The sequence below is a fragment of the Trachinotus anak genome, unplaced genomic scaffold (assembly GCF_046630095.1).
Source record: "Trachinotus anak isolate AG129_WGS33_773 ecotype Australia unplaced genomic scaffold, CSIRO_AGI_Tana_v1 ptg000009l, whole genome shotgun sequence".
Classification (NCBI taxonomy): domain Eukaryota; kingdom Metazoa; phylum Chordata; class Actinopteri; order Carangiformes; family Carangidae; genus Trachinotus; species Trachinotus anak.
In genome coordinates, this window is record NW_027273860.1 from 10,678,659 (window position 1) to 10,702,886 (window position 24,228).

Below are 24,228 nucleotides of genomic sequence, written 5' to 3' on the forward strand. Positions count from 1 at the left end.
CCCAGTGGAGAGAAACCGGCCAGTTTGGAAAAACTAGCTGGAGGACTAATGAGATAGGAAACTCAGGATGATGTCTGGAGGTGTCATCGGGACCTGTTGAAGACAGGAAGGGAGTGTCTTATGAGAGGGGATCGCTACAAAGAAGCTTTTCTCTCTTTTCGGATGTTCCCCAGTGTGCGCTCAGCATCAGAGCCTGACTCTGTTTGTCTCTGTTCTGTACTTCATGAGGGGGTTTAGTTTTTGTTTTTTTTTTTGTTTTTGCTCACCAGGAATTCAGTGTGTGTGCATAGGTGTGTGTATGTGAGACCTCTGCTCTGTACAGGAGATTTAAACCCTGTAATGTTAAATCCTGCTTTAAAAGCAGTTCCTTTGCACAGGAAATATGGTAAAGGCACCATATCCTCCCTACAGGGTTGCCATGTAAAGAAGGCCAAACAAGGCTCTCTTTTTTCCCCTCCCTTCCTTTCCCTCTGTACTTCCTCTACATTTCTCTATCTGTTTACTCTGTCTCCCTTTTTCTTTCGACCCCTTCTGCTCTCTCATTTTCTCCCCCACACGGTAAATCCAGGGACTCGAGAGCTTGCCTGATATGGGCTGAGCTGCCGGCGCACCTGTTACCTGCTGTCCTTAACCTGTTATCACAGTGCTTTTTATGACAATGAAACACACACAAAAGACTGTTACATTAATGAGCATACCTTCACAGTCTAGTGATTCACTTCAGGGGGCTTTGTCATGTGGAAGCTGTTGTTTGTGTCTCCATCTCGGGCATTGAATGGCCTTTGTTTCCTATTTTTTATTTGTTAACAAGAGAGGAGTCTTTCATAAATGGTGGATTAAAATACACTGGATTACCTGTACGTGTGTGTATTGATATCTCTATACATCTAAATCTATTTATGCAACAGTATAAAATCAAGAGGCAAACAAACTGTGTCCATTTTTATGTTTGTTTGCCAATTCTCCAATCGTGACAACAGAGCAGATCAGTGAATCATTGGTGGACAAAAGAGGCAGTTTGTCCAATAGAGTCTGAGAAAGGCCTATTCATTCATCCAGAGTTTATACTGGGGACTAGTGCCAATGGACTCACATTGGACCTTTTTCAATTGTGAGCAATAGATCCCACATTACAGCAAAAGCGGTTGAACTTCAGTAACAGAATAAGTTCTTAAAATTGTGCTGACAGAATGTGTTATTGCTTTAAAAGTTTTTTATCACTTTTATTTTCAGGGAGAGCAGGGTGTTCTACAGTTGAACCAATTGATCTACAGGGACCTCAAATGGCCATTTTGCATGTAATACATTACACTGACCCCGTGTTCCTGCCCACTCCTCCAATGGTTTTAACTTGAATGCATAAACAGATGTTTGAGGATAGCTTTGTACTCGATTCAGCCTCATTTCTGTTGCATTGGAGAAGCTAGATAGATTTTTCTTTCTTTTGTTCTTTTTTTTCACTCAGAGCAATTTGCTGCTTCGTTTTGCTCTTTTGGATCTGTTTAGTGGTCTTTTCCTCTTTGGGTGGGATTTGTATTCCCATCGCAGCCCACTCAGCAGGGTGTGTGGCTGCGTAACGTGATGAGAGACACGCATTTGCTCCCCATGCACTTTTCTTCATCTGCTTGTCCGCTCACTTCACATGCGCTGTAGCCTTTCTTTGTCACGGCCACTTGCTCTGGCTTGGCAAATGTACTGTACACACACTTTATTTTGAAGCACAAGAATGTCCATCATTGTCCTTCTGTTATATCACTGTTTGCTGTTGGAGGAAGTAAGTGGTCTGTGTTTTTGCCAAACTCTCTGGCGTGATTCATCTATTTCATTGACACGGAGATAAACATCTATAGGGGGAGTGACTTGCCTTCCGCGGATTGTATCTTTAAAATGTAGCAGAGAAATAGAGGGGGCGCAACACTGCAGAGTATCATTCATAAAATGTCCTGACCGAGGGTTGGGACAGCACCCGCTCTGTGGGCATGGACGCAGCCCTGCGGCTGGTCTGTTTGCTGCTGTGCCTCTTCTTTCCTATATGACACCACAGCGCAGAGGATGTCAGGTGTAATTTCTGCCTTAGTCCCGAGCAAAAAGCATATTACAGCAAACTGCAGTTATTGAGCGAGGTGTCACTCCTGTGAGATCGAGGTAGTTTTCCACTGTCCAGGCGACTGCTCATAGTAAGTCAGTGATGGAGTGGTGTATGATTTGGCCTGCAGGTCTGCTAACTGAACCTGATTTCAGCGTTCTTGATTTCAATTTAAAGGTGAAGTTCTTATCACATCTTTATTTTATTTTTCTTTTTTTTTGGAATTGGAACCTAACTGCATCAGGCAGTACAGCTGTGATTTCCACAACCACTTCTGTGTAGCCCACAGCATGTGTTGATTAATGGCAGGTAGGGCCACATGCGGTGACTGGACCAATCTATTCATCACACCCATCTGCTCTGTGGAATAATGAAAACTTTAATGGGCTTTTAATGTGTAGTCCCCTCTCAGCCATCAGAGTGACAATCCAGGTGATTATACCTGGGCCTCAGGGAACAAAATGACTGTCTGAGAGCTTTTTTTCTTCTTCTTGTTGAACACTGTTGATTCATGATTAAGCATGTATTATATATCCAACAAGTAGAAAGGAAAACAACAGCCTCTGCTAAATTTCTTTGCAGAAAAAAATATGTCAGTGGCTGCTCACATGCTTTAAATGAGCGACATATGTGTGCAGGTTTGTGTGTGTGTGTGTGTGTCAAGGTGTATGAGGGAGACTGGATGCCATTTTGGAGATGAATCTAACTTTCCTCAATCTGCCAATGGAAAGAACACTAAAAGTAAATCACTGTTGTCATCCAACTTTTCTATCCGCTTTGTCATCTTAGCTCATCACTTTACCTCTTCATTTTCCAGTGTATCTTAGAAACATGGCAGTGCTAAAAAGCACCCTTTAATACTCATAAATCCAAAGTCTTGTCGTGAAACTATGGGTTTATGTGTGCTATTTTCTGCTCAGTGCAAAAAGCCCGTCCTCTGTTCGCAGAAAGCGTGACATGGATCACCAACAGGCCCAGTTGGGCTTTAAAATGCATAGATGTTTGTTTGTGATTCAGTAGCGACTGGTGTCAAGACATGGTGGATCCCGGCTAGGAAGTACATCCAGTCCTAGGGAACAAAATGTGTCCCTCTGGAATTCAGTTGGTCATTACGGGGCGTGAAGACGAAGACAGCAACCATGGTGGAGGATGGTGGAAATGTTTTTCTTCTAAATTGACTTTGGTAAAAAATTCTGAAGTCTGCAGAAGAGTCATGGCTGAGTCTGCGACGCTTCAGCTACACTTCTGCACGCCTTTCGTGTGAAACTGCTGTAAATATTATCCCTTAAATTCAATTTGTTTCAAATTAGTATTTATTATAGTCAGATCTGTCAATACTCTCATGCACCCAAAGCTGTAAACCACAGGACAGATGCTCTGCTCTGTGATACAATCAAGAGACGAATCCTGGACGTGCTCCACTGGCCCTGAATTACAATACTGGATTTTGATTACTTATACAATGCTAGGTTTAGATACAATGCATTCAGGCAAATGAGCTGTGCATTTGTGTGCTGCAGTGCAGTCAGTCACTGTACAAACCTGGAAGTGGGCTTATATTCACAGTCACCCAGGGTACTGTTACTGTGTCCATAAATCCAGTCAGTCAGCTCCCCATTCGCTGTCCGTGGAGCTGTTCCAGGTTCAGTTTCTTAACGACATCAACAAGGCCGTCTTGGCTGTGTTTTCGGAAGAGAGACATGTTCGTTTCCACAAATCAAGTCTGACCCATCCACAATTCTAGGAATAACTTGAACGGTGTCTCAAAGTAAGTGTTCAGAGTGTTTGTGTTGCCGGATCTGTTTTCTGTGTGGCATACTTATCTTAAAGCTACATGAAAGAACTTTTTCAATTTTACACCGTCACTTCTGTGCGACGAAAACCAACACCCTCTTATCTTTTGGGTGATAACACAGTTTATTATCTCCATCCGATCAGATATGGAGTCCCTGTACTCCACTCTTATACTATGTGTTTTTTTTTCTCATGCAGTTTTTTTTCCTGATAAGCATCTGCAGTGTGGCTCCTTATATTTTGCAGCAGAGCCCCCCATAGCTGTAGATATACTGTATAATTAATGATTTGCAGATATAGTGATTATTTCCTGCTGGGTAAACTCTTCATTATTAAAACAGAAGTGATAGACTCCCTAATGAGCCCATGTTTGATGTCATGCATCAATGATAGGAAGCAGTGTTTTAATGCAAATTAGCACTAGTTTTGCTAGGCTAAGGTCCTATACTGTAAGCCCTGTCAGGCCTTTGTGAGGGTCTGTCGAAGCCTGCTCCGTGTTTGTACATATTAGACTTGCTAATCAGATGCTAATGCTTGTGAGTGGCAGAGTTGCAGGCAAGGCAGCTACAGAATGGTAATCAGCGTGGAGTTGGCCCACAACAAAGAGGCTGATTATTTAAGCCAACCACAAACCCAGATTCAAACAGTCACGTCTACAGTTTCTTTTTGAAGCGTTGCTTGACGCCAGTACAGTGTGATTAGGATGATTTCAGTCATTTTTTTCATGTCACCTTGTTTTTCTTAGAAAGTTAACAGAAAACTGGCCTCATGATTAGCTAGAGATGGAGATTTCACCACTGAACTGACCCCTCCATCTGTCCATCTGTTCACAATTCATCAAGTAAAACGTTTCAGTAAGCTCACTGTGGTCACAACCACTCGCTTAGATGTAGGTGTCATGGAGTAATTCTTGGCTTGTGTGCTCATTAAAGTTAAGCTGTTTACATGCTTTGTGGTTGTATTATCCCTGCTTGCTCAGGTCAGTCCGCCTGCTGTGGGGCTGCACTGGGCGACAGATGGGCTCAGTGGGGCAGTAAAGGGATACCCGTGGTTAGGGTCAACTGCAGAGACAGATGTGACGTCTTACTGTGCTATGCTAACTGTGACACTGCCCGTCCGTGCGGAGTGTGATCATGTAGGTCATGTGTTTAGGGAGCTGCTGTTGGTAGTTTGTGTCATCTTGTACCATGAAGTGATTCTTTGTGCTGCTGAAGCGCTTTTCTGTGTCAGTTCTGTGTTGCAGTGCACCACCGTCTCTTTGCCTGTTATGTTGTCTGTCATTGGTGTTGCTGAAGGATCCTTGTGATCAGCGACAGGCCACTGATTAGCCCTGCTTGCCTTGGTTAGTTTACCTTCAGTGTCATGAATCTTACCACAGTGCTCCAGCAGGCTTTAGGAGAATAAAAATCCAAGTGCACACTTTATTCTACTTAGAGATCTCATCTCTGCTTTTGTCTTTCTTGAGTTACTGGCTTTTATGCCATTTGGAGGATAAATAAAGTTAGCTGTTTGACATGGGAAATGAAAAAAAATGCTGTTAAGGCAAAAACCAACATTACACAAGTGTGTGTGTGTGTGTGTGTGTGTGTTTTTTGTTTTTTCTTTTCTTTTATGCCAAGGAAGTCTTTCTCTGCTGCTTAGCTTGCGCTCACTCAAATTTGACAGCAGTATGAATGTCAGGGACTGTGTTGTTGTTTAACATCAACTTTGATGAGGCTACAATTCAGAGCTATAGCTTTGGATTTCATCATAGCTTCGCTGGAGTGAAGTGCATTACAGACATCAGTCAAAATCAAAATGTGATGCCGCTAATGTGGTTTTTCCTAGAGCTTTCCATTGAAGATAGATTCCTGTCTGCTGAACTGCCAAGCATTGCACACATAAACACAAAGATTCTTGTCCTGGAACCTGTTGATGGATGTCTTCGTCTTTTAAAAGCTCTCCCCTCAGGCAGAGTTCAGAAAATGACTAATTCTCCCCTTAGTCACATTTTAAGAATACATTCGAAGCACATCTACTTAATTTGCCATTCTCAGAAAGTGTCCTGAAGCATTAAATGGGTTGTCGAGGGCTTGTGCAGTGAAGCAGCCTGGGAATCAGCATCCTCAGGGGACTGCAGAAAGTGAGAGCACTTCCCATCTGTCTCAATTCACAAACCGTTGGCCTCTCCAACTCACGTCTCCAGCCACTTAACACCGCCTTTGAAATACCATGTGATGCAATTATAATGTTTTTTCATCCAGTGCAAAGATTGCGTTTCGTTTATATAACAGGTGCCCATTGTGATGGTTACCAGTTTGCTCTGGCAGCCAAGTGTTGCAGCTGCACACAAAGCCTCAAATCTAGTCTTTTATTTGCTCAGTTAAAGGTGCAGGCGATCAGTCGCCAAAACATGATTTAACACCGGGGCCAGTTTAACTGTGTTAACTGCTGCTTTCCTTTTCTGCTCTCCCTCAGGTGTTTCTACATCGTCTCAACCAGTACGCAGCCACCAAAATCGACAAGAACATCACAGAGGAAACAGTTAAGGTGAGGGTCAATCTCTGAGGTATGGGACTGCATATTTAAGATTTGGAAAAATATCAAGGGTAATTGACATTTACTCTGACACGACGCACAAACCTTATTTTTATACCGTAACCTGATCCATTAAAAGGCCGGAAATTACATTGGAAACTAAATAAAGTGTGTCCCTTGTTTGGGGTACTCTTTCAAACCTAAAATAGCTAAGTTCTGAATGGATAAAGAAGTAGTGGGCGATCCAGGAAGCAGCTGAAAATATAATCTATTTATAAAGGATTCCGGCTGGAGGATAATAAAGGATGCTCTCTCACAGTGGGAGTGGGAGTGACTGTTTCAGTCAGTTTGCTTACGCTTGAAGGTAAACACACATTCAGTGGATATTTACTGCACGTCCCGTGTTTTGGAATATGTCTACTCATGCTATGTTTTGTTTGGGAACATGCTGTACGGAGAGGGTTTTAGATAACAGGGGTCACTGGGCAGCAACAGGCTGTGATGTCGCCAAGCAGCTGAATGACATCCAGTCCTCCAGACTGGAAATGCATTGATCCAATTTTACCAGATGTTAGCTGTTCTTACTATCACTAGAGATTATTTTAGACTCACCCGCTCATAAAAGGTTTCTGGTTTTCATGCTTTGACTTTATTTCACCAGCTTCTTTCTCCATCCAGCGTCAGCATATTGTTTTGTCCTTTTAATAGCCACCACAAAAGTGACATGAAAGGGGACAGAAGTCGACGCCACATGAAGGCAAAGTTGCGTAAAAATGTGTTCCTTTTTTAGCGTCCCTGTTAAAATATCTCTAATAATGTTTGAAATCCAAATAATCAAAGACATCTCAGGCCAAGATGCCCATTACAAAGAAACCTCAATCTTTATTCTGTGGCCTCAGAAATTCCCTCGCCTAGTGCCACTGACCACAATAAAGCAGCATATGCCAAAGAACTGATTCGGGCAATCTTAGGAGTGACATTGCATTACCACATTGAAAAAAATACACAGAATACCACCATACACTTTGTATTCATGTCTGTTTTCTCTTCTAGGTTTTATTCTCCAACATTGAGGAGATTCTGGCCGTTCACAAAGACTTCCTGTCCATGGTGGAGGAGCTGCTGCAGCCCGACCCTCATGCTCACCATGAAATCGGTCGCTGCTTCTTGCACTTTGTAAGGAACACGTGCTTCTGTGCAACTGCCTTTACTTAATGCTTCCACTCTTGCAAGCTGAATGTCATCTCTCCACCTCTGATAATCGTGTCACCATCTTGTCCAAGCACTTATAGCTCACTTGCACTGATGGCTGCTCTGTTAGTAATAATCCTTTGTTCACTGGAGCCTGTAATCCTACTTTACCATCAAGAGCTCAGATGCACTCATGTCTTTGAGTTCTCCTGAAAATGATCAGATACGCCACATGTTGTCAATTTATCTCTCTGGATTACCCATGATGAGACAGTGCACATGTGTGATATGCTTGATAGGGCTCTGATATACTGCTCTCTCCTGCCATATATCACGTTTCTTTGATGCAGAGCCTTGAGGCTCACTGGCATACAATATGTTTCAAAGTCTAATAAATCTCACCGTCCTTCTGTTGGGCTTTAGGCAGCTTCTCTGCCAGTAGCATCAGGCTGCTTTTTATACAGGTGAATGAGAGATGATCTAGCTGTACAGATGGTATCGTGGTGTTTATTATGAGATGACCTCATACAGAAAATGGGATGCAATTCAGAGCATAACTAAAAACCCATGACCCACGGCCATAATTCAGCCGTGAGTGATCACGTGAGTCCAGAGAGATAACTTTTATTCTTTTTAGTTTTATTCTTTCTTTCTCTTATTCTGCAGCTTTTTTTTTAAGTTGTAGTGATTTGTTGATGGCCTAAGAGTTCCAAGAAAGAATTACACAAGCTAGCTTTACTACGGAAACGCAAATAGGTGAAAACTATGCCAATTGGAAAGTGGTCCACTCAAATCAAAATCCCTGTGTGATTCAGGCCTGCAAAGTGGTTCACGCTGACTTAAGACTCCACTCCTCCCTTTTGGACTACAGTAAAATCAATCCCCAAAGCCAAAAAAATGTTCTTTCTGAGGGGTTCACAAACTGACTTCTTCGAAAACACGATTCAAAAGGAGGAGTATACTGTACCCTCACAGAGTTGTGTTTTTGGAAGCACCCCTGCTTGTTGTTATGACAGCTCTGTCTCTCCACATCACCAGCTTTGTCCTCTGAGGCAGAGCACCGGGGCTGAGGACCGTGTACTATTCTTGCTGCTCTGTAGTGACTTTGTAGTGAGTGATTTAGAAGCTGTGTGGTCTGGTCCTGCTGCTGCCTCTCGAAGACAAAGGAAGATGAATGTCATGAGAACTGCTTCAGCGGAAAGTTGTCGGTCATATGGCTGCAAGGCAGATGACAGGATATAATCGCAGCCCTCCCATACAATATATACATTATGCATTTCATGATGGAGAGGAGAGCGTGGAGAAGAATACATACTGTGAATCCTATAATTCTCATATATTGCCCTGTTTGACTTAATTTATTTCTTGATGCTCTCCTCTCGTTTACCCTTTCTCTGTTTGGCTTTGCCCCCCTCTTTCTCTTGCTTCATTTTCCTCCTTATGCCTCCTCTTCACCTTGTCTTTCTCTGGCTCTTGCAGAGGAGCCGTTTCCAGATTTATGATGAATACTGTGGGAATCATGAGAAGGCCCAGAGGCTGCTGCTGGAGCTCAATAAGATCAGGAGCGTCCGGACATGTTTACTGGTGAGAGCGGACTGTATATGTGTACATAATGTACCAGTTGTAACACACACTCAGTTGCTTACATGCTGTAAGCAGTGATTAAGTAGGTACAGTCAAGACTTAAAAGATCAGTATGTAAGTCCAAGTCTGAGTAACCAGGTTCAATCCATGCTAACACACAAGGAACAAATACAAATTTACACACGCAAGATTAAATTATTTGTTTCTGTTTTTAGAAATTGAAACTTTTTGCACAAATCTCTGTGACAGTTTTAACATAATCAGTAGTTGATGCTCTTTCCTAGTAAATTTCTCAATGTGTAGTTATGTTTTTAAACCAGTATATAAAAAAGTAGAAATTTGGTCCAGGTGGGGTCATGTGATTCAAACTGGACTTGAGAATTCCTCTCATATGAAAACACACCACCACACTCTCTTAGACATACAAACACACAGTCACCCACACATGGCAGCTGGACAGTGTAAAACCCTGTACTTTATGTTCCAGTGTGTCTGACAGCTGATGTGACTCTGCCCGATGTGTGGGCGGACTCCGTCTTCCTGTCCCGACACTCTGAGAGACTTTCACTGCCACAGGGGAGCATCATGTTGCTCGAACAAAAGATGACTACATCCCCACTGCTGGCTCGCTAAACTGTGTGTGTATGTGTGTGTGTATGTGTTTGTCTTTTTCTTTCCTCACAGCTTTTCACTTGTTGCCGTTTACAGTCTCTGTCCTCCGTTCAGTCTTTCACACTTTTTCCTTGTTGGCTTTGACAGTTTGTAACTCTAGTCCTTCTCACTCCTCTGCCTCAGAGCGTCACACACTTGTATCACTACACCCCATCACCCCTTATGTTTTAAGACTTCCATAAAAACAGAGCGCTTTGAAATGGAGATGTAGTGCAGAGTTACAAACCCAGGAGAACCACAGTATGACCGCAGACTTGTATTGATTGGCCACTTCTGTGGTGAAGCATGTGACCTTTTCTTAGACTGTAATTGATGGAGTGAGAAATGAAACACAAGCACTTGCACATACTATACACACCCTCAGCAAAGAGAGGCTGCAAGAGCTCCATGTCTGATTTACTATTCGTGTGTTCCTTTAATCTAAAAAGCCAAAGGAGGCGAAGATATTAATTGACTTTGATTTAATGGGGTCTTTATAGCCTTGACCTTTCGATGACCTAGCCTTCCATCAGGGCTGTATGAGTCTCATGTTACTCTCCGGCCTGCACTCAGCTATGAGCTAATATACCTCAGGTCACCTCCCAGGTCCTGCAGTGACCAGGATGGGGATATCCGCTAACCTCCACTAAACCTTTAACCTTCTGACTGCTGTAAAGCCTGGTTTACTGTTGACAATGTAATTCAGCACCTCATCAAAATTTCAGGTGAGAGGGAGGTGAAAATGAATATTAGCAGTTGACCTCATAACCTCTGAGGTAAGGTACGTAGGTGAGGGTCACTTTGTTCAACTGAAGGCAAAGTTGATGTAATATCTGCAGTTTGTACAGAAATGACAACCAATACCACACATATAATTAACTATACATCATTGGAACTCAGTCAACAGTTTGGTTGTCTTTACATTGAGCATTTAAGCCTGACAGAGCAGCTAGGTTTAGGCTTGTTAAATCTCTTTTCTTCTCTTCTCCCATCCTCCAGAACTGCATGTTGCTGGGAGGCAGAAAAAACACAGAGGTCCCGCTGGAGGGTTACCTGGTCGCTCCTATTCAGAGGATCTGCAAGTACCCATTGCTGCTCAGAGTGAGTATGGTCTTGTGCATGCTAACCATGTATTATGGACATACCACACCCTTGTGCCACCTCTGTGGGGCACCTTCTACTCCTCTTTTCATCCACCACCACCTAGTCATTAGTTAGGGCTGTCCCGTCCTTTTCACATCAACCTCTCCCTCTCTAATGAAACACTGGTCTCAGATTCTGACACGTCCCTACTTTAGTTCCCCAGCACAACCATACAGGAATAGGAATAACACAAGCTGTATCATCACCTCCCCTGCCAAGCTGCACATTCGGACCATGGCTCAATCATACCTGCACTCTCACTTGTTGGTTTTGAAATTTCCACTTCCCAATGTGAAACATGAGTGAAATGAAAAACACTTTCAAAGGCTTGTTTGAGTTGGTGATCTGAGCTGTCCCATCTCATTCATCTTGCTATGATCTATTAATTCACCCCGACTTTCTCTAAACAGCCACCAGTACGGGCTCAGAGATGTAATAATAATAAGGGGGTAATCTGATGCGCTGTCATTTGAAGTCTTCCAGCTGCTAGGGCCTCCTTCTCTCCGTAAGATGACACAGATAGCCATCAGTGGCTGCACATATATTCAGAACGCTGTAAATCAGCTGACATGCTGAAACACAGTGTTTAGACTATAGATGCAGAGATTGCCACTGCTTTTGCTAGACCGTGGCATGCAGTAAGCAAGGGTTTCACCCACTACACTCAGCAACTACTGGAAGGTGAGGGAGTGGGGAGTGGACATGAAATGGAATATATTTTTCTCTCATGTTTTTCATGATGTGAAAATTATGATTCAGAGCCAGATTTGCTGAATATTTGAGCTGAGGTTTTTTTTTTTAAGTAGTTCAGGTTCATCAGACTGTGTATGTGTGCCTGCACTATAATGTAACATGCTTTCGTATGTGTGTGAACATGTGCGGCCTTTACACATGCAGGAGCTGCTGAAGAGGACTCCCAGGAAGCACAACGACTATGGCCTGGTGCAGGAGTCTCTGCATGTGATGAAGGCGGTGTGCTCCAGCATCAACGAAGCCAAGAGACAGATGGAGAAGTTGGAGATTTTGGAGGAATGGCAGTCCCATATCGAGGGTTGGGAGGTGGGCCTCAACTAAACTGTGTACACAGTGTTCAATGATTTAATTCGCATCCAATAAGTTCAACTTAAATAGCTGTATTGACCTCTTACTGTGTTGTCAGGTTGTTCCATTTAACTCACAGCTGAGCTTTCCTCCGTCAAAGCTCAAAGTCATGACTTATTTAAAGCCACTTAGCCCTATGCAATTCAACAAGAATGTGACTTTTGTAGCCTTTTAAGCTTTCTTGTTTGCAACAATGACTTGTATTCACAATGGCTAAATTCTTTCCGCTTGGATGAGACTGTAGTTAAAGCCGTCATGCTTTAGAGTGACTGATCCAATCATCATCAGGTAGACTGCACTTCTTGTCTGGAAAGTTGCCTTGAGATTAGTTTTCTTCATAAGGGGTCAGTAGACCTAGTGCTGGTTGGAAAGAGAAAACAGTGGTGGTAATTGTACGGCAAGAGGGGGGGGGGGTGCTTATGTAATTGACCTGGCTTCATTCAGAGCGGGCCTAAAGGCTTCCTGGACACATGCAGACAAAGAGACGCTGCCAGTGTTGATACAGCTTCTGACGAAGGTGAAGGCAGTAACAGATTGTTTTCACTCAGCAGAAAACAGGCTTTCAACCCAGATATGGTTAAGACAAGATACAGTAGAGGGTGATTAGACTTCCTTACATATGTGAGAAGTTCTAGTTTTTCTGAATGTGTTGTTTTAGGATCACTGACAACATTTGAATGTTGTTGAGTGATAGCAGCACATTTAGCTGGCTTTAATAAGTCTTGTTCCTTCATAGTACAATATACTGCAGAAACATAAATATTTACGCAATGTTTATGATAAAAATACATCTTAAATACAATGTTATATTATAGACAGCAAAAAAAGGCAGATAATGAGGAATTTATAAAAAGTCTGAGTTGCACTAATCCATTAGACGTGGTGATTATTTCTGTTTAATAAACTACAGCTTTATATACAAACATGCATGCAGACACACAGCTTAAATCTAAGAATACAGTGATCAGAATGAGGCTTATTGTTGGGTGGGGTGACATATCTTTTACTTGACATGGTCCTGGCTGCAGCCACTCTGTGGTTTCTCATCAGCACTTTTATTAATTGTACACATTAGCTCATTCTGGAGCAGGAATCCTCTGACTGCTGCACGCCAGGCTCTCTGGCTCTGAATGAGATGGAGCTAAGAAGGAGAGAGGAGAAAAACAAAGGGGAGAAGAGGAGCAAGAGAGAGAGAGAGCTGAGTGATGGTTGCATCTTGCATTTCTGTGTGGGTGTCTGAGGAATGATTGAGGGGTGAGGAGCGATTGTGAGAGCTGCTGTTTCTTCCATTCCTGCTCCTCCGCCCGGGCTGATTGCTTGTTAGCGCTGACCTGCTCCACAGCTGGCTGCCCTCTGGGCATCCTGGCAGGTTCACTTCGTGTGGGAGAGACAGGGCGATGGCTCGCCGTGGTCACCATGGTGACAACTGCCAGCATTTGTTAAGGAGGTGACTGGCAGTTGGGTAGTGTTGCAAGTGTTTTGTGTACCATAGAAATATGTTAATTTTAGACTGGAGGGTAGTAGTTTTCTGTTTTGTTTCACTTCATTCTGTTCTCTTGTTTAAGTTTAATTAGTATTCTTAAAATGCTTGAGATGTAGAGTTTGCTTGACTTGGCCTCGTTAGTTCATCTCTCCTGCTAATTGACAAATACCACTTCAGAGTTCAATATAAACTTTTCTACCATACTTTTTTCCCGAATTAATGGCACATCCTGTTTTGTCATTCCCAATTCTGTAGTTGTTATGTCTGGTAGTTGTCTGCCTATAAAAATAGAGAGTTGAAATTTAGATGAACCAGATGACTGAGGGTTTTAAGAGTTGCTTAAGATTTAAACTGAATACACCCTCTGTGGAGCTTTGGCTTGGAACAAGGTTGATGTGAGGAGTGATAGAAAAATGCTGCAGAGAAGGAGAAAAACTAAATAAGGCTGCACCAAAAGAAAAAAAAGGACAATGGGGTTATGTTAAAAGCATATGAAACACAAAGGGGAAGTGTTGGTCCTTCCATTAAGGAAACACCATTGTCTGGACCAGAGTGATTTTGGTCCCTTCAAGTGACCAAGGCGAGTTGGCCTCTCCATGTCTGGTGTGCACATATTCACTGGCTGCAAATTAGTTTAACATCTGGTCATGGCCTGGGGAGTTAAAAGGCCCTGAAAGAGCGGGAGAAAAAAAAAGTGTGGAGGAAGGAATGAAAGAGATAGAGGAATCGTCTCGGGAATCAAGAGAAGGGGAAGGGAGGAGAAGGGGAATGAAAAGGGCGAGGAGAGAAAGAAGGAAAAAGCGGGATAGGTTTTGGCCCACTGGTGTCTCCAGCAGGAGGAAATGCTTAGCACATTTTCCGCCTCTGTGCGCATGCAAGTTATTTTTAGCTCTGAAGGGCCGATCAAACGGGGTACATAAATTCCCCGAACAGGCAAGGTGAGGGAAACGACAGTACACTTTATCACTTGCAGCAGGAACCCCAACCAATATGGGCACCAGGCGCGACAATGCAACACATAGTTTGACTGGACGGGATGTTATTCTATAGAAGCTATTAACGGCTGCGTATTTTAAAGTCCCACAGCAATCTGCTCTGAGGAAGCAGGGAGTGTTTTCACAGACCCCTGAGAGAGGTAACAGGAAAGGCTGGGATTTGTAATCCCTCCTCCTCTTCAGACCTGTATGTGAAAACTGAATGATATAGAAGACATTTGTAGAAACCTTCTGTAGCATAGACACTCCCTCTTTTAGTAAAATAAATCATGTAAGATTATTTTCTAATTTTTTTTTTTCCTGCATTCGTCCATGTGTCAATCTTTCTCCATGCATCTGTTTTACACTTTGCTTTCTGTCTTTTTTGACTTTTTGCCCTTATGTCCATTTGCAGGGCTCCAATATCACAGATACTTGCACGGAGATGCTCATGCAGGGCGTCCTGCTCAAGATTTCAGCTGGAAATATACAAGAGAGGATTTTCTTCCTGTTTGACAAGCTTCTGGTCTATTGCAAGAAGAAAAACAGGTGTCTGCGCCCTCTTTTATTCATTGCTCTGCAGACAAAATCCACAAAGCAGATGATGAATTCCGAGAGTGTGTATTGTTTTAAGCAACGGAATAAAAATATTTTTTATGCAAATTTCTAATTTCCCTTTGTCTCTGTGCTCCTACCGAGCATTTATGAATAATTCACTGCATCAGTTCCTTTACTATTTAAAAGAAAAGAGAGCAGTGCTCTGTGGGGAGCATTTTAATTTTTTGTGAAGGTGTATAAAGAAAAGTTATGCAGTAGAGGAGACAAATTTTTTATATTCTTACACTGTGATTAGTCTAGGTGGGATTATAAACTACTGTTTGTGGACACATCTTTCAATATACCAAATAATATGACATTTATTACAATCAGTGCAAGTTGGGTCAGGAAACTTTTCCCAATTGCCGACTATTGTTGTGCTCCTGCAGGCAGAGCCCTCGATGAATAGGCTGCACTGTAAAAACTAGTTTCTATTTTCTTCTAGTTTCACACTGAGCTACTGTTGCAGCTGCAAACAATCGCTGCTGCGTCCATTGTATGTGCTTTTGGCAGCTTTTTACCCACCACCAGCCACGCTGCCACCTGCTTTGATCTGCTTTTACTATACATGCTGTAGACAGTGAAGCGTCAGCAGGTAGTGCACACGAGCAGATCCATTCACTGATTAAAAAAAGAAAAAGGAAGAAAGAAAATAAAATGTGCTGTTGTAGCCTTAGATTCAATAACTTGGTTACATTTTCCTCACTTAATTTGGTTAATACATGTGGGCAAACAGTAATTAGTGTCTTATAAAATCCTGAATGAACTGCAAGTGAGACTAATTATACAGTAAGTAATAACAGGATATGATTCAACCTTGTTGGCTAATTCATGTGGTTGCTTATCTCTATGCAAGGCGTTTAAAAAACAGCAAGACGGCCACTGAGGGTCCTCGCTACCTGTTCAGGGGGAGAATCAACACGGAGGTGATGGAGGTGGAAAATGTGGATGATGGCACAGGTGAGTGGTTCTGTGAAAACATTTATCTTGGACAAATACATGTTTACACAGTTAGATTTTCTGTCTCTCTTTTGTTGCTCACTTGCACTTAGGTCCTCCTTTTTTTATTTCAGTGCTCCTGGCAGCAGGAGTTTAGAAATATGCCGTGATAACCCACACAGGAAAGTTGACAGCACAGTCCTTGGCCTGAGCTGGTGCACAACTGTGTGATTTTATACTTGGATCACTGATGGAAAAATAAGATTTACCTATAAACATTTTTTTAGACATCTATACTTTCATACCCTTGGTTATGTGTTACTGCTGGTCCTTGGTGAACTCAAGCGCTTGTGTCTCTTGGCCTCACATAGCCGCTGATTATCATTTATATTTGTAGAAGCCATCATTTCCTCTCCAGCAGGCATAGATGGGCAGTAATATTGGGTGTTTTTGGTGAGAGATGGATGGGTTTGGGTCTGGAGAGGGAGAGGGAGGATAAACACGTGAGGCAGAAAGCGGTGTAGTAACTCGTGGGTGTTCTGCACCACAGGCGGGCGATCTCAATCTGAAATCCAGGGCGACAGGAGTGTTTAAGCTCAGATTCCTACACAGTGAAAGCGCTGCAAGTTTTTTTTTTCCCAGGCACACACTTGCTGCCTGAGGTTGAAAAACGCCCTCGAGGCATACCATATAAAGGACACCACACTGTAGATGCTTTTAGACGTGATTATAATTGATGATTGTAATGGTTTGCTTTTTGTTACACCCTTAGAGGGAGAAAATCAGAGGTCAGCTGGAGAGGCATTTGATATGCTCCCTAAGAGAAATAACAACTGAGATTCAGCTAACAGTCAAGAGATCACTTCCATCATCTATATATAAGTATAGTTGGTGAATCACAAGTAGCCATGGTCTCTGAGGGAGTATTCTGAGGACTGAGTAGTAAATAATGCTGATGAATGGTTCTTCTTCTGCATGTGTGTCCCCTCGTTTATCTCATTAAAGGAGAAGAGTGATAATCAATGAAGCACTCAATAAAGAGGCTATGAGAACTGGCACAAGAGCATGGAGAAATGAGGCCGGAGCGAGTGTTTGCACTAAGATAGAGTATGGTATTTTCAGTAGTTTTATAGTGGATGTTGTTTTTGGCCAATAGACCACACATTACTGTATAAAAAAGCCCCACTTCATCAGATAAGGTGTTGTCTATTTTTGTCTTTTTCCAGCCCTTTCCTGTATGTCGTAGTTCTTTGGCTTCGTTCTCTCTGAGGCAAATCATTGGATTTGTGCCTCATGTTATTGCTGTGTTTAATGTGGTAAACCTTGGTTTACTGTGAAGCTGACTTCCCAACAACTGTGTTTACAGTGTCATGATCAGTGCGACCACTGATTGATGGCCCTCCCCCTTCAAACTCGAAAAACTACTCTGAGCCTAAATGAGTCAAAAAAGTAGATTTGCCTTGTTCCACCCCTCGGCGAGTACTTCATAAAACTAGTGAAGTCAAACTTGCGTCTGTGCTCTCCTCCTCTGCCTTACAGCTGACTACCACAGCAGCGGGAACATTGTGAACAACGGCTGGAAGATCCACAACACGGCCAAGAACAAGTGGTTCGTCTGCATGGCCAAGACCCCGGAGGAGAAGCAGGAGTGGCTGGAGGCCATCATGAAAGAGAGGGAGCGGAGGAAAAGTAAGAAGGCGATTTGGTGTCGGTATCAGGGCGGGGGTCGCTTCACTTTTAATACAGTCAGCAGGGGAAAACTCATTTCCTTTTTACTTTTTAACATCAGTCTTGAATTACAATATAATATAACTCATGCTGTGTATGGGAAGATCAATACAGAACAATTTAACCAGAATAATTAAAAAAATAAAGGAATAAATCACAGCCCTGATTATTATGTGGGATCTGCATCTAAGACTGAAAGAGATTTTAGGGCATTAGAACAGATTTGAATTTCCTGCTAGGAAAACACGCAGTGACGGCATTGTATTCTCTGTTTCCATTTTTCCCATTTGATGGTGTACATGATAAACTCTTCATAATGTCAGTCATTAACCCTGCCTTGGACTATTAGCACAGACACTGAAAAACCTTGCTAATTATCTTGTGAAATCAGGAGACATTAACCTTCTCCAGCTTGTAATTGATGTCACATCTAGTCTAGCTGAGTGCAAGATTATTAATGCCATGATACTGACAGGCTTTTTGCACCCGCCCTCCCTCCTCTGCCGTGTAGGTCTGAGGCTCGGCATGGAGCAGGATACGTGGGTCATGGTGTCAGAGAAGGGAGAGAAGCTCTACCACCTCATGACTAAGGGTAACCTCATTAAGGATCGGAAACGCAAGCTCACCACCTTCCCCAAGTGCTTCCTAGGAAGGTGAGGCTCTGGCCGCTAATCTCAAACACTTTGGTATGTCCAGTGAGGAAGCAGCAAAGTGTTGAGTCCGTGTGGTTCCTCTGTGTCACATCACTGTGAGATGTGTAACTGTGAGGGAGTGAGTGTCAAACTGGATGAATGTGCCACAAGCTTCCGTAACCGATTCTGTGTATTTGTACTTTTCAGATCTGTGAGTCTTTTTTTATTTCATGTAAAATAGGTAGTGAGGCCTTGTACAGTGTCAAGTGCAGATTAACCGAACGCTTCTGTAGTAAGGATCAGTTTCTCCACCCCTGCTTTCATTTTTTAATCACAAAGAATTTGGAAAACACAGCAGCTGGGAAGAAGAAAGCATTGCTGCTTTTTGTTCAGGAGCCTGTGTGTTATGTATATCTGCAGCCTCAGTCATGGGAAAATCAAATCCAGCCAGATTTAGCCCATGAATCTTATTTAAGGATTATTGGTGTGGTGTCTGGGGACGGATTGGCCAATGAGTGCCAGTCATAAATCACAGGGAGATATCCCTGTGCGGCTCAGCTGACTGCCCGCTTTCTCCCTCGCCCATGTTAGATTACAATCAACTCTCTGTTGAGGTATCCATGAGGTAACTACTACAGAGGACCTGTTAAGCCAGAGGGCAGCTGTGTGTGTGGATTTGTGTGACATGTTCATTATTTTCTAGTGTCCTTGAGTTTTCACTGTTAAGACCAGACACTTTCCATGTTTACTTTTAATGAGTCCGAACATGCCTGTCTTTCCTGCATTTGCTGACAGGTGAATATTTACTGTAAAATATGCTTTGCTCTAAATCCCATCCTTGAGCTATTTTAAGTATGCATGAGTTGATACCCTCATTTCAGTTTGCTTTCATCATATCAGATGTGAATGTCTTGCTGTCATATAGTTTTCCCAGGGTTTAATCCTGTACAAGGAAACACTTCTTAAATTTAGTTCTGGATTTCCTGCAGCCTACTTCAGAGTTTAGGGCGCACACACTGTAGCTCCAATCAGTTATGTACGTGAGTTCCTGTTTTTCTGTTGCACTAACAACCAGAACCACCTGATCCATGAAACTTCCCACGGTGATAAAATATTCTTTTCATTGAACCTGAAAGCTTTTTACAATAAATCTTGATGGGATGTTGCACCTCCTGCTCTCCTAAACTGGGAAAGTGCAGAAACTTGTAACTTCAATTCTTATGTCCATTCCTCACATTCAACACGAGTTACTCTTTCACAGTAATGTGCTTCCCATATTGTAGGCCTATGTGGGAAGCACACAGTGTGAGGCCGAGAAGGTGACAAAGCTGGATCAGGATAATAAAATCTACAGCTGCAGCCGAAGAGCTCTCCTTGTTTGAAAATGAAAATTGCATGCGATAGCCAAGAGTCATTTTATAGAATGATGACACTGTGCAATTTCGAAAGGGTTGGAGGTTATTAAAACTGCATTTATATCCAGATTTTTGAAATCCCATAACAAATTTGCCTTGTAAACGCCAATCACAATTCACAATGACCCGTGTTTCCATTTGTTTTAAATTTTTACGGAGATGTTTTGACTAGTAATAATCACGCTGAAAATCACCCTAGCTTAAGTAGTCATTTCAAAATCCCTGTTATTTTTAAAATCATGAAGAGAAAAAAAAAACAAACCCAGAAGACCAATTGGACATAGTTGTGGCCAAGTTACATCACATGGTGGTTTGGAATGAGTAGTTACTTTCTCCTTTGGTCCACGCAGACAACACCAGATCCCTTGTGGTCTGGAGGAGGAATGGATCTGTCAGCTAAAAAGATTAAAAGGATCAAACGTTGGTCATATGTAGGAACCTCATTGAGTCTGAAGAGATCATATGGTGAGAAAGGAGCTCAGGGAAGCTCCTTTTGGAAACTTATCCCTCTATATACAACTTGGCAAACACCTGGATGACCACTTGTGGGTGAAAAGACATCCCTAGCCCATCTGTACTTCCCCTGTCTGCAATGATGTTGGAGATGATTACATGTAGGCGTAACTGGTGAATTGGAACCAGCATGGTATGTCTCTGATGAAAGCCACATTGCCTATGGCTTCAACTCAGCCCACTCCCTCCATTGTGAAATGCTGTGCCTTTATTCTCTTTCTACGCCTTCTTGTTTTTTTTTTTCTTTCTTCCTTTTTTTTTTTTTAAGGCCAAGAGCTATTCCTGGGTCTCAAACTCCTCCCCTTTAAATAGTACAATCGTATTTGTGGTTTGGTTCCTGCGACAGTGTAATTCATCAAAGGAACTGTCTGTGACAGCCTCCTAGCTTGCAGTTACCTTACCATTTTAAACCGAAAAACAAAAAGATTCTAAGTATTTGTCTGTTCTACATATGACAGACAGCGGTGTCAGCTGTTGTGATAGATGTCGATGAAAAGCCCTCTAAGAGCTCAATGAAAAGGTTAGATATCCTGCAAGAAATGCCCTTTGCCTTTGTCAGCTTCTGCTCGATCTTTTTGAGATCACTTGCAATACACATTTTACTCGACCAGCATACACAAATGATACATTTAAGCACAAGCTGAATAAAGAAAAAAACAGCAATTGGTACATAGAGCTGGGAGATATATTTATCATCTAATATACAGTACTGGTAAGATATTGTCTGGCATTCTTAAAACAATAGTTTGGGCGTTTTGAGAAATATCCTTTCTTTCTGAAAGAGTTAGATGAGAAGATTGCTACCACTGCTGAATACCAAGCTACAGTCAGGAGGAAACAGCTTCCACTGTGACATGGCTTTGTCCATAGGTAATAAAATCCACTTACCCGTACCTCCATTGTTTAGTATGTGCTAAAATTAGAGTCTAAAAACAAGAAGTTTCTGCTTTACAGTCAACATTCAGCTGCAGACTGGCAAGCCAAGTAAGAGGCTTTGGCAATTTTTCACTTAGATTTTAACACATCTGTTCTTGTACGAATTAAACTTTAAAGGTGCTAGCAAGTTGTATCAATCTTATCATCTAACTGTACGTAAGAAAGTAAATATACTCACATAAAAGGTTGAATTAATGCATTAAGTGTTCTTCCCCATGGTCTTAAGGACCCTGAAAACTTGATTTCCAATTAAAAATATTTCTCCATGACATGAAATATTGTTGCCAAAAAAAAAAAAAAAGAAAAAAGTCAATGTTTTGATAAAAATACAGCCTTAAGATCTACTTATTTAGAGTTTAATTTTCAAAAACTCAGCGAATCTGCTTCATCAGGAATATCATCATGTTTGATTGAATTATTGCTAAATCCGGATAAGTGCAGGAGAGCGGCATCAGCATCTTCCAACCAGTGAGAGGAGCACAAAGAAAACACACAAATACAAAAAACCCTTATGTGAAATAACGAAAATAGCAAAACATCAAAAAGTTCATGTTGAACCCTCATTACTTAGTAGAAAGGTTTACAAAATAGGTTTTGGCTGAATTCACGCTAAATGAGACATCATTTTTTTCCTCAGAGACCAAGTGCCAACAGTTGAACTCTGAAATGATTGATATGTAATGTGTCTAAAATGTTGGGGTGTATGATTTGCTCAATTTCTTCTAGCTCCACATGTTGATTTCAATTCTTTGAAACTGTTTATTGCATATGTGACCCTAATCTTCTTGAGGCCATGAGAACTCTGTAGTCCAAACTTTCAGGGTGTTTTTCCCTTCATGGTTAAGAGGTTGACAGTTTGACTTTGTTATAGACTTGTGTTTTCCCCTGTGGTCTGTTGCGGAGAGAAGAGACTTCAAGGATGAGTGGCTAAAGAGTGTAAGACGTTGGAGGTGGGGTGTTGAGTCAAATGCTTCTCTGGAAACATTTCTAAATTCTCCTGTTGGCTTTTCGCTGACACCCAGCCGCCTCCATCATGGCCTGGAAGTAAATTCCACAGAATTCCATTGGTGCTGCTGGTCGTGTTTGTTTGGCTTTTGTGGCGAGACAGGACATTGAGGATGTAATCTGATAAGCTACTGCTTCTCTGCCTGTTCTCCCTGTTCATTCTTCTCTCTCTTTCTTTCTTTCGTCTTCTAGCTCTCTCTCTCTCTTAGTCTCTCTCTCTCTCTCTTTCTGGGAGTCACTCAATTATGCAGAATTATCCCATTTAGCTCATTTGGGCCATCAGAAGATTGGATGCTGTTTGCTGATTCGGTGGTTGATTTGTTTCCTCTTTGTAAATGATGCGGCAAAAAAAATTGTAGTGCATTTTCCATCAGACCTTCCCAAGATCCAATTAAATCCTTTGTATTTGATAGTATTACAACCTTGTTGTAAAACAAATAAAGTTAGACTAGACAAGACACACCAACTAAAGCCTGCTGGTTGTTTTAACAAACAGATGTGGCCCCCAACAGTAAATAAATCATTCATCTTTTCCAAGATAGTGTTTGTTGCCATGGTCACATCAATTTCAAGTGAATGTTTGTGGTAACTTTTAAAGCCTCTTTGGAATGATGGCAATGGCCAACACTTTTTTTGCCCCCATTTCCAGATAATCACGGAGAAATTCAGAGCTCTCTCCACTGATCACACACATTCTCCTTTATGGAGTGATGGGATTTCCTCATGGGATTGTCTTTGTGTTATTCCTGTGTCAGTATGTTGTGTTCTTATGCCAGTGTTGTGTTTTGTGTTTCCCCAGTGAGTTTGTGTCTTGGCTGATGGAAATTGGTGAGACAGGGAACCCGGAGGAAGGGGTTCACCTGGGTCAAGCTCTGCTGGAGAACGGCATCATTCACCATGGTTAGCCCTCACTACCCCCCACCCCCTGCACGATGTAGACCACGCAAATGCCTGCCATTGCCTGAACTAACCACTAACCTTATGCAATGAATGTTTCTCATTTAACAAGCTGTTTGACAATACTTTCACTCCCTGGCTGGAGCCGTCAATGTAGATGGAGCTGTCTTATTTATGTCTTAGCAGGTGTCCCATTTAAACACTCCCTAGACACAATGTTTAGGTAAGGGATTATAAATATTAATCTCTTCTTGTCGTTATGTTTGTGTAATATTTGCTCAGTGGCTGTTCTGTGGCTTTGGGTAACAAGTGTGTTTAGTGCATGAGGCTTAAGCTGGCTAAAGCTTTGCATTGACACTAAATGGCGCATACTGCTGTGCATGTATTTTTTCCTCAAAAGAGTAGGGCCCCATGCCAAGTTGTATCTTAAATCACTCAGGGGTGCTTTATTGCTTCCTCACAGAGAAATGAGACTGGGCTTTAGAGCTGCTCCAGACAGAGAGGAATAACTCCGAGCCCCTCTGAGCTCCCTCACAGTGCAGTAAGAATTCCCCATGTGAAAAACGATGGAATATCTTTTCATAAAAACATTTAATGGAACCTGCACGGCTGCAGCCAAGAACACAGAGCCAACTGCTATTACCGTAGATAGGACTGTCTTTTACAAAGTCCCCTTAAGCAAGAGGAGCAGGGAGCGCTGAGCCACCCTGTTATCTGTGACCACTCAGTATGAGGTTTGAGCCTTCCTCTCGTCTGGAAAACTTGTTTCTCCATGTGGCCTAACTGGCATATTTTTTTTCACTTTTTCACTTGTTTTGTGTTTCATTCGGGTATATCAGAAACCTGCTTATGTTTTGTGTTGCATTTTTAGTCACGGACAAACACCAGTTCAAACCTGAGCCTGTGCTGTACCGCTTTCGCTACGACGATGGCACCTACCACCCCAGGAGTGATATGCACGATGTCATATCAAAGGTAGACCAACGGACACTAATATAATTAAAATCACATTTTGCACATCTACCAATGAAATAACCAAAAT

The 24,228-nt window shown here is 42.2% G+C and overlaps 1 protein-coding gene across 1 annotated transcript in view; it reads left to right on the forward strand.

The window, feature by feature from the left end:
* The window catches only part of prex2 (phosphatidylinositol-3,4,5-trisphosphate-dependent Rac exchange factor 2), an 84,995-nt gene that overhangs the window by 8,919 nt on the left and 51,848 nt on the right, over positions 1-24,228 (forward strand). Inside the window, exons 2-12 of the mRNA XM_071485275.1 lie at positions 6,338-6,409; positions 7,451-7,573; positions 9,068-9,172; positions 10,823-10,924; positions 11,864-12,025; positions 14,940-15,073; positions 15,978-16,081; positions 17,600-17,749; positions 18,300-18,441; positions 23,089-23,189; positions 24,058-24,161. Of these exons, the coding sequence (XP_071341376.1) occupies positions 6,338-6,409; positions 7,451-7,573; positions 9,068-9,172; positions 10,823-10,924; positions 11,864-12,025; positions 14,940-15,073; positions 15,978-16,081; positions 17,600-17,749; positions 18,300-18,441; positions 23,089-23,189; positions 24,058-24,161 (1,299 nt within the window). The remainder of the gene's footprint in view (positions 1-6,337; positions 6,410-7,450; positions 7,574-9,067; positions 9,173-10,822; positions 10,925-11,863; positions 12,026-14,939; positions 15,074-15,977; positions 16,082-17,599; positions 17,750-18,299; positions 18,442-23,088; positions 23,190-24,057; positions 24,162-24,228) is intronic.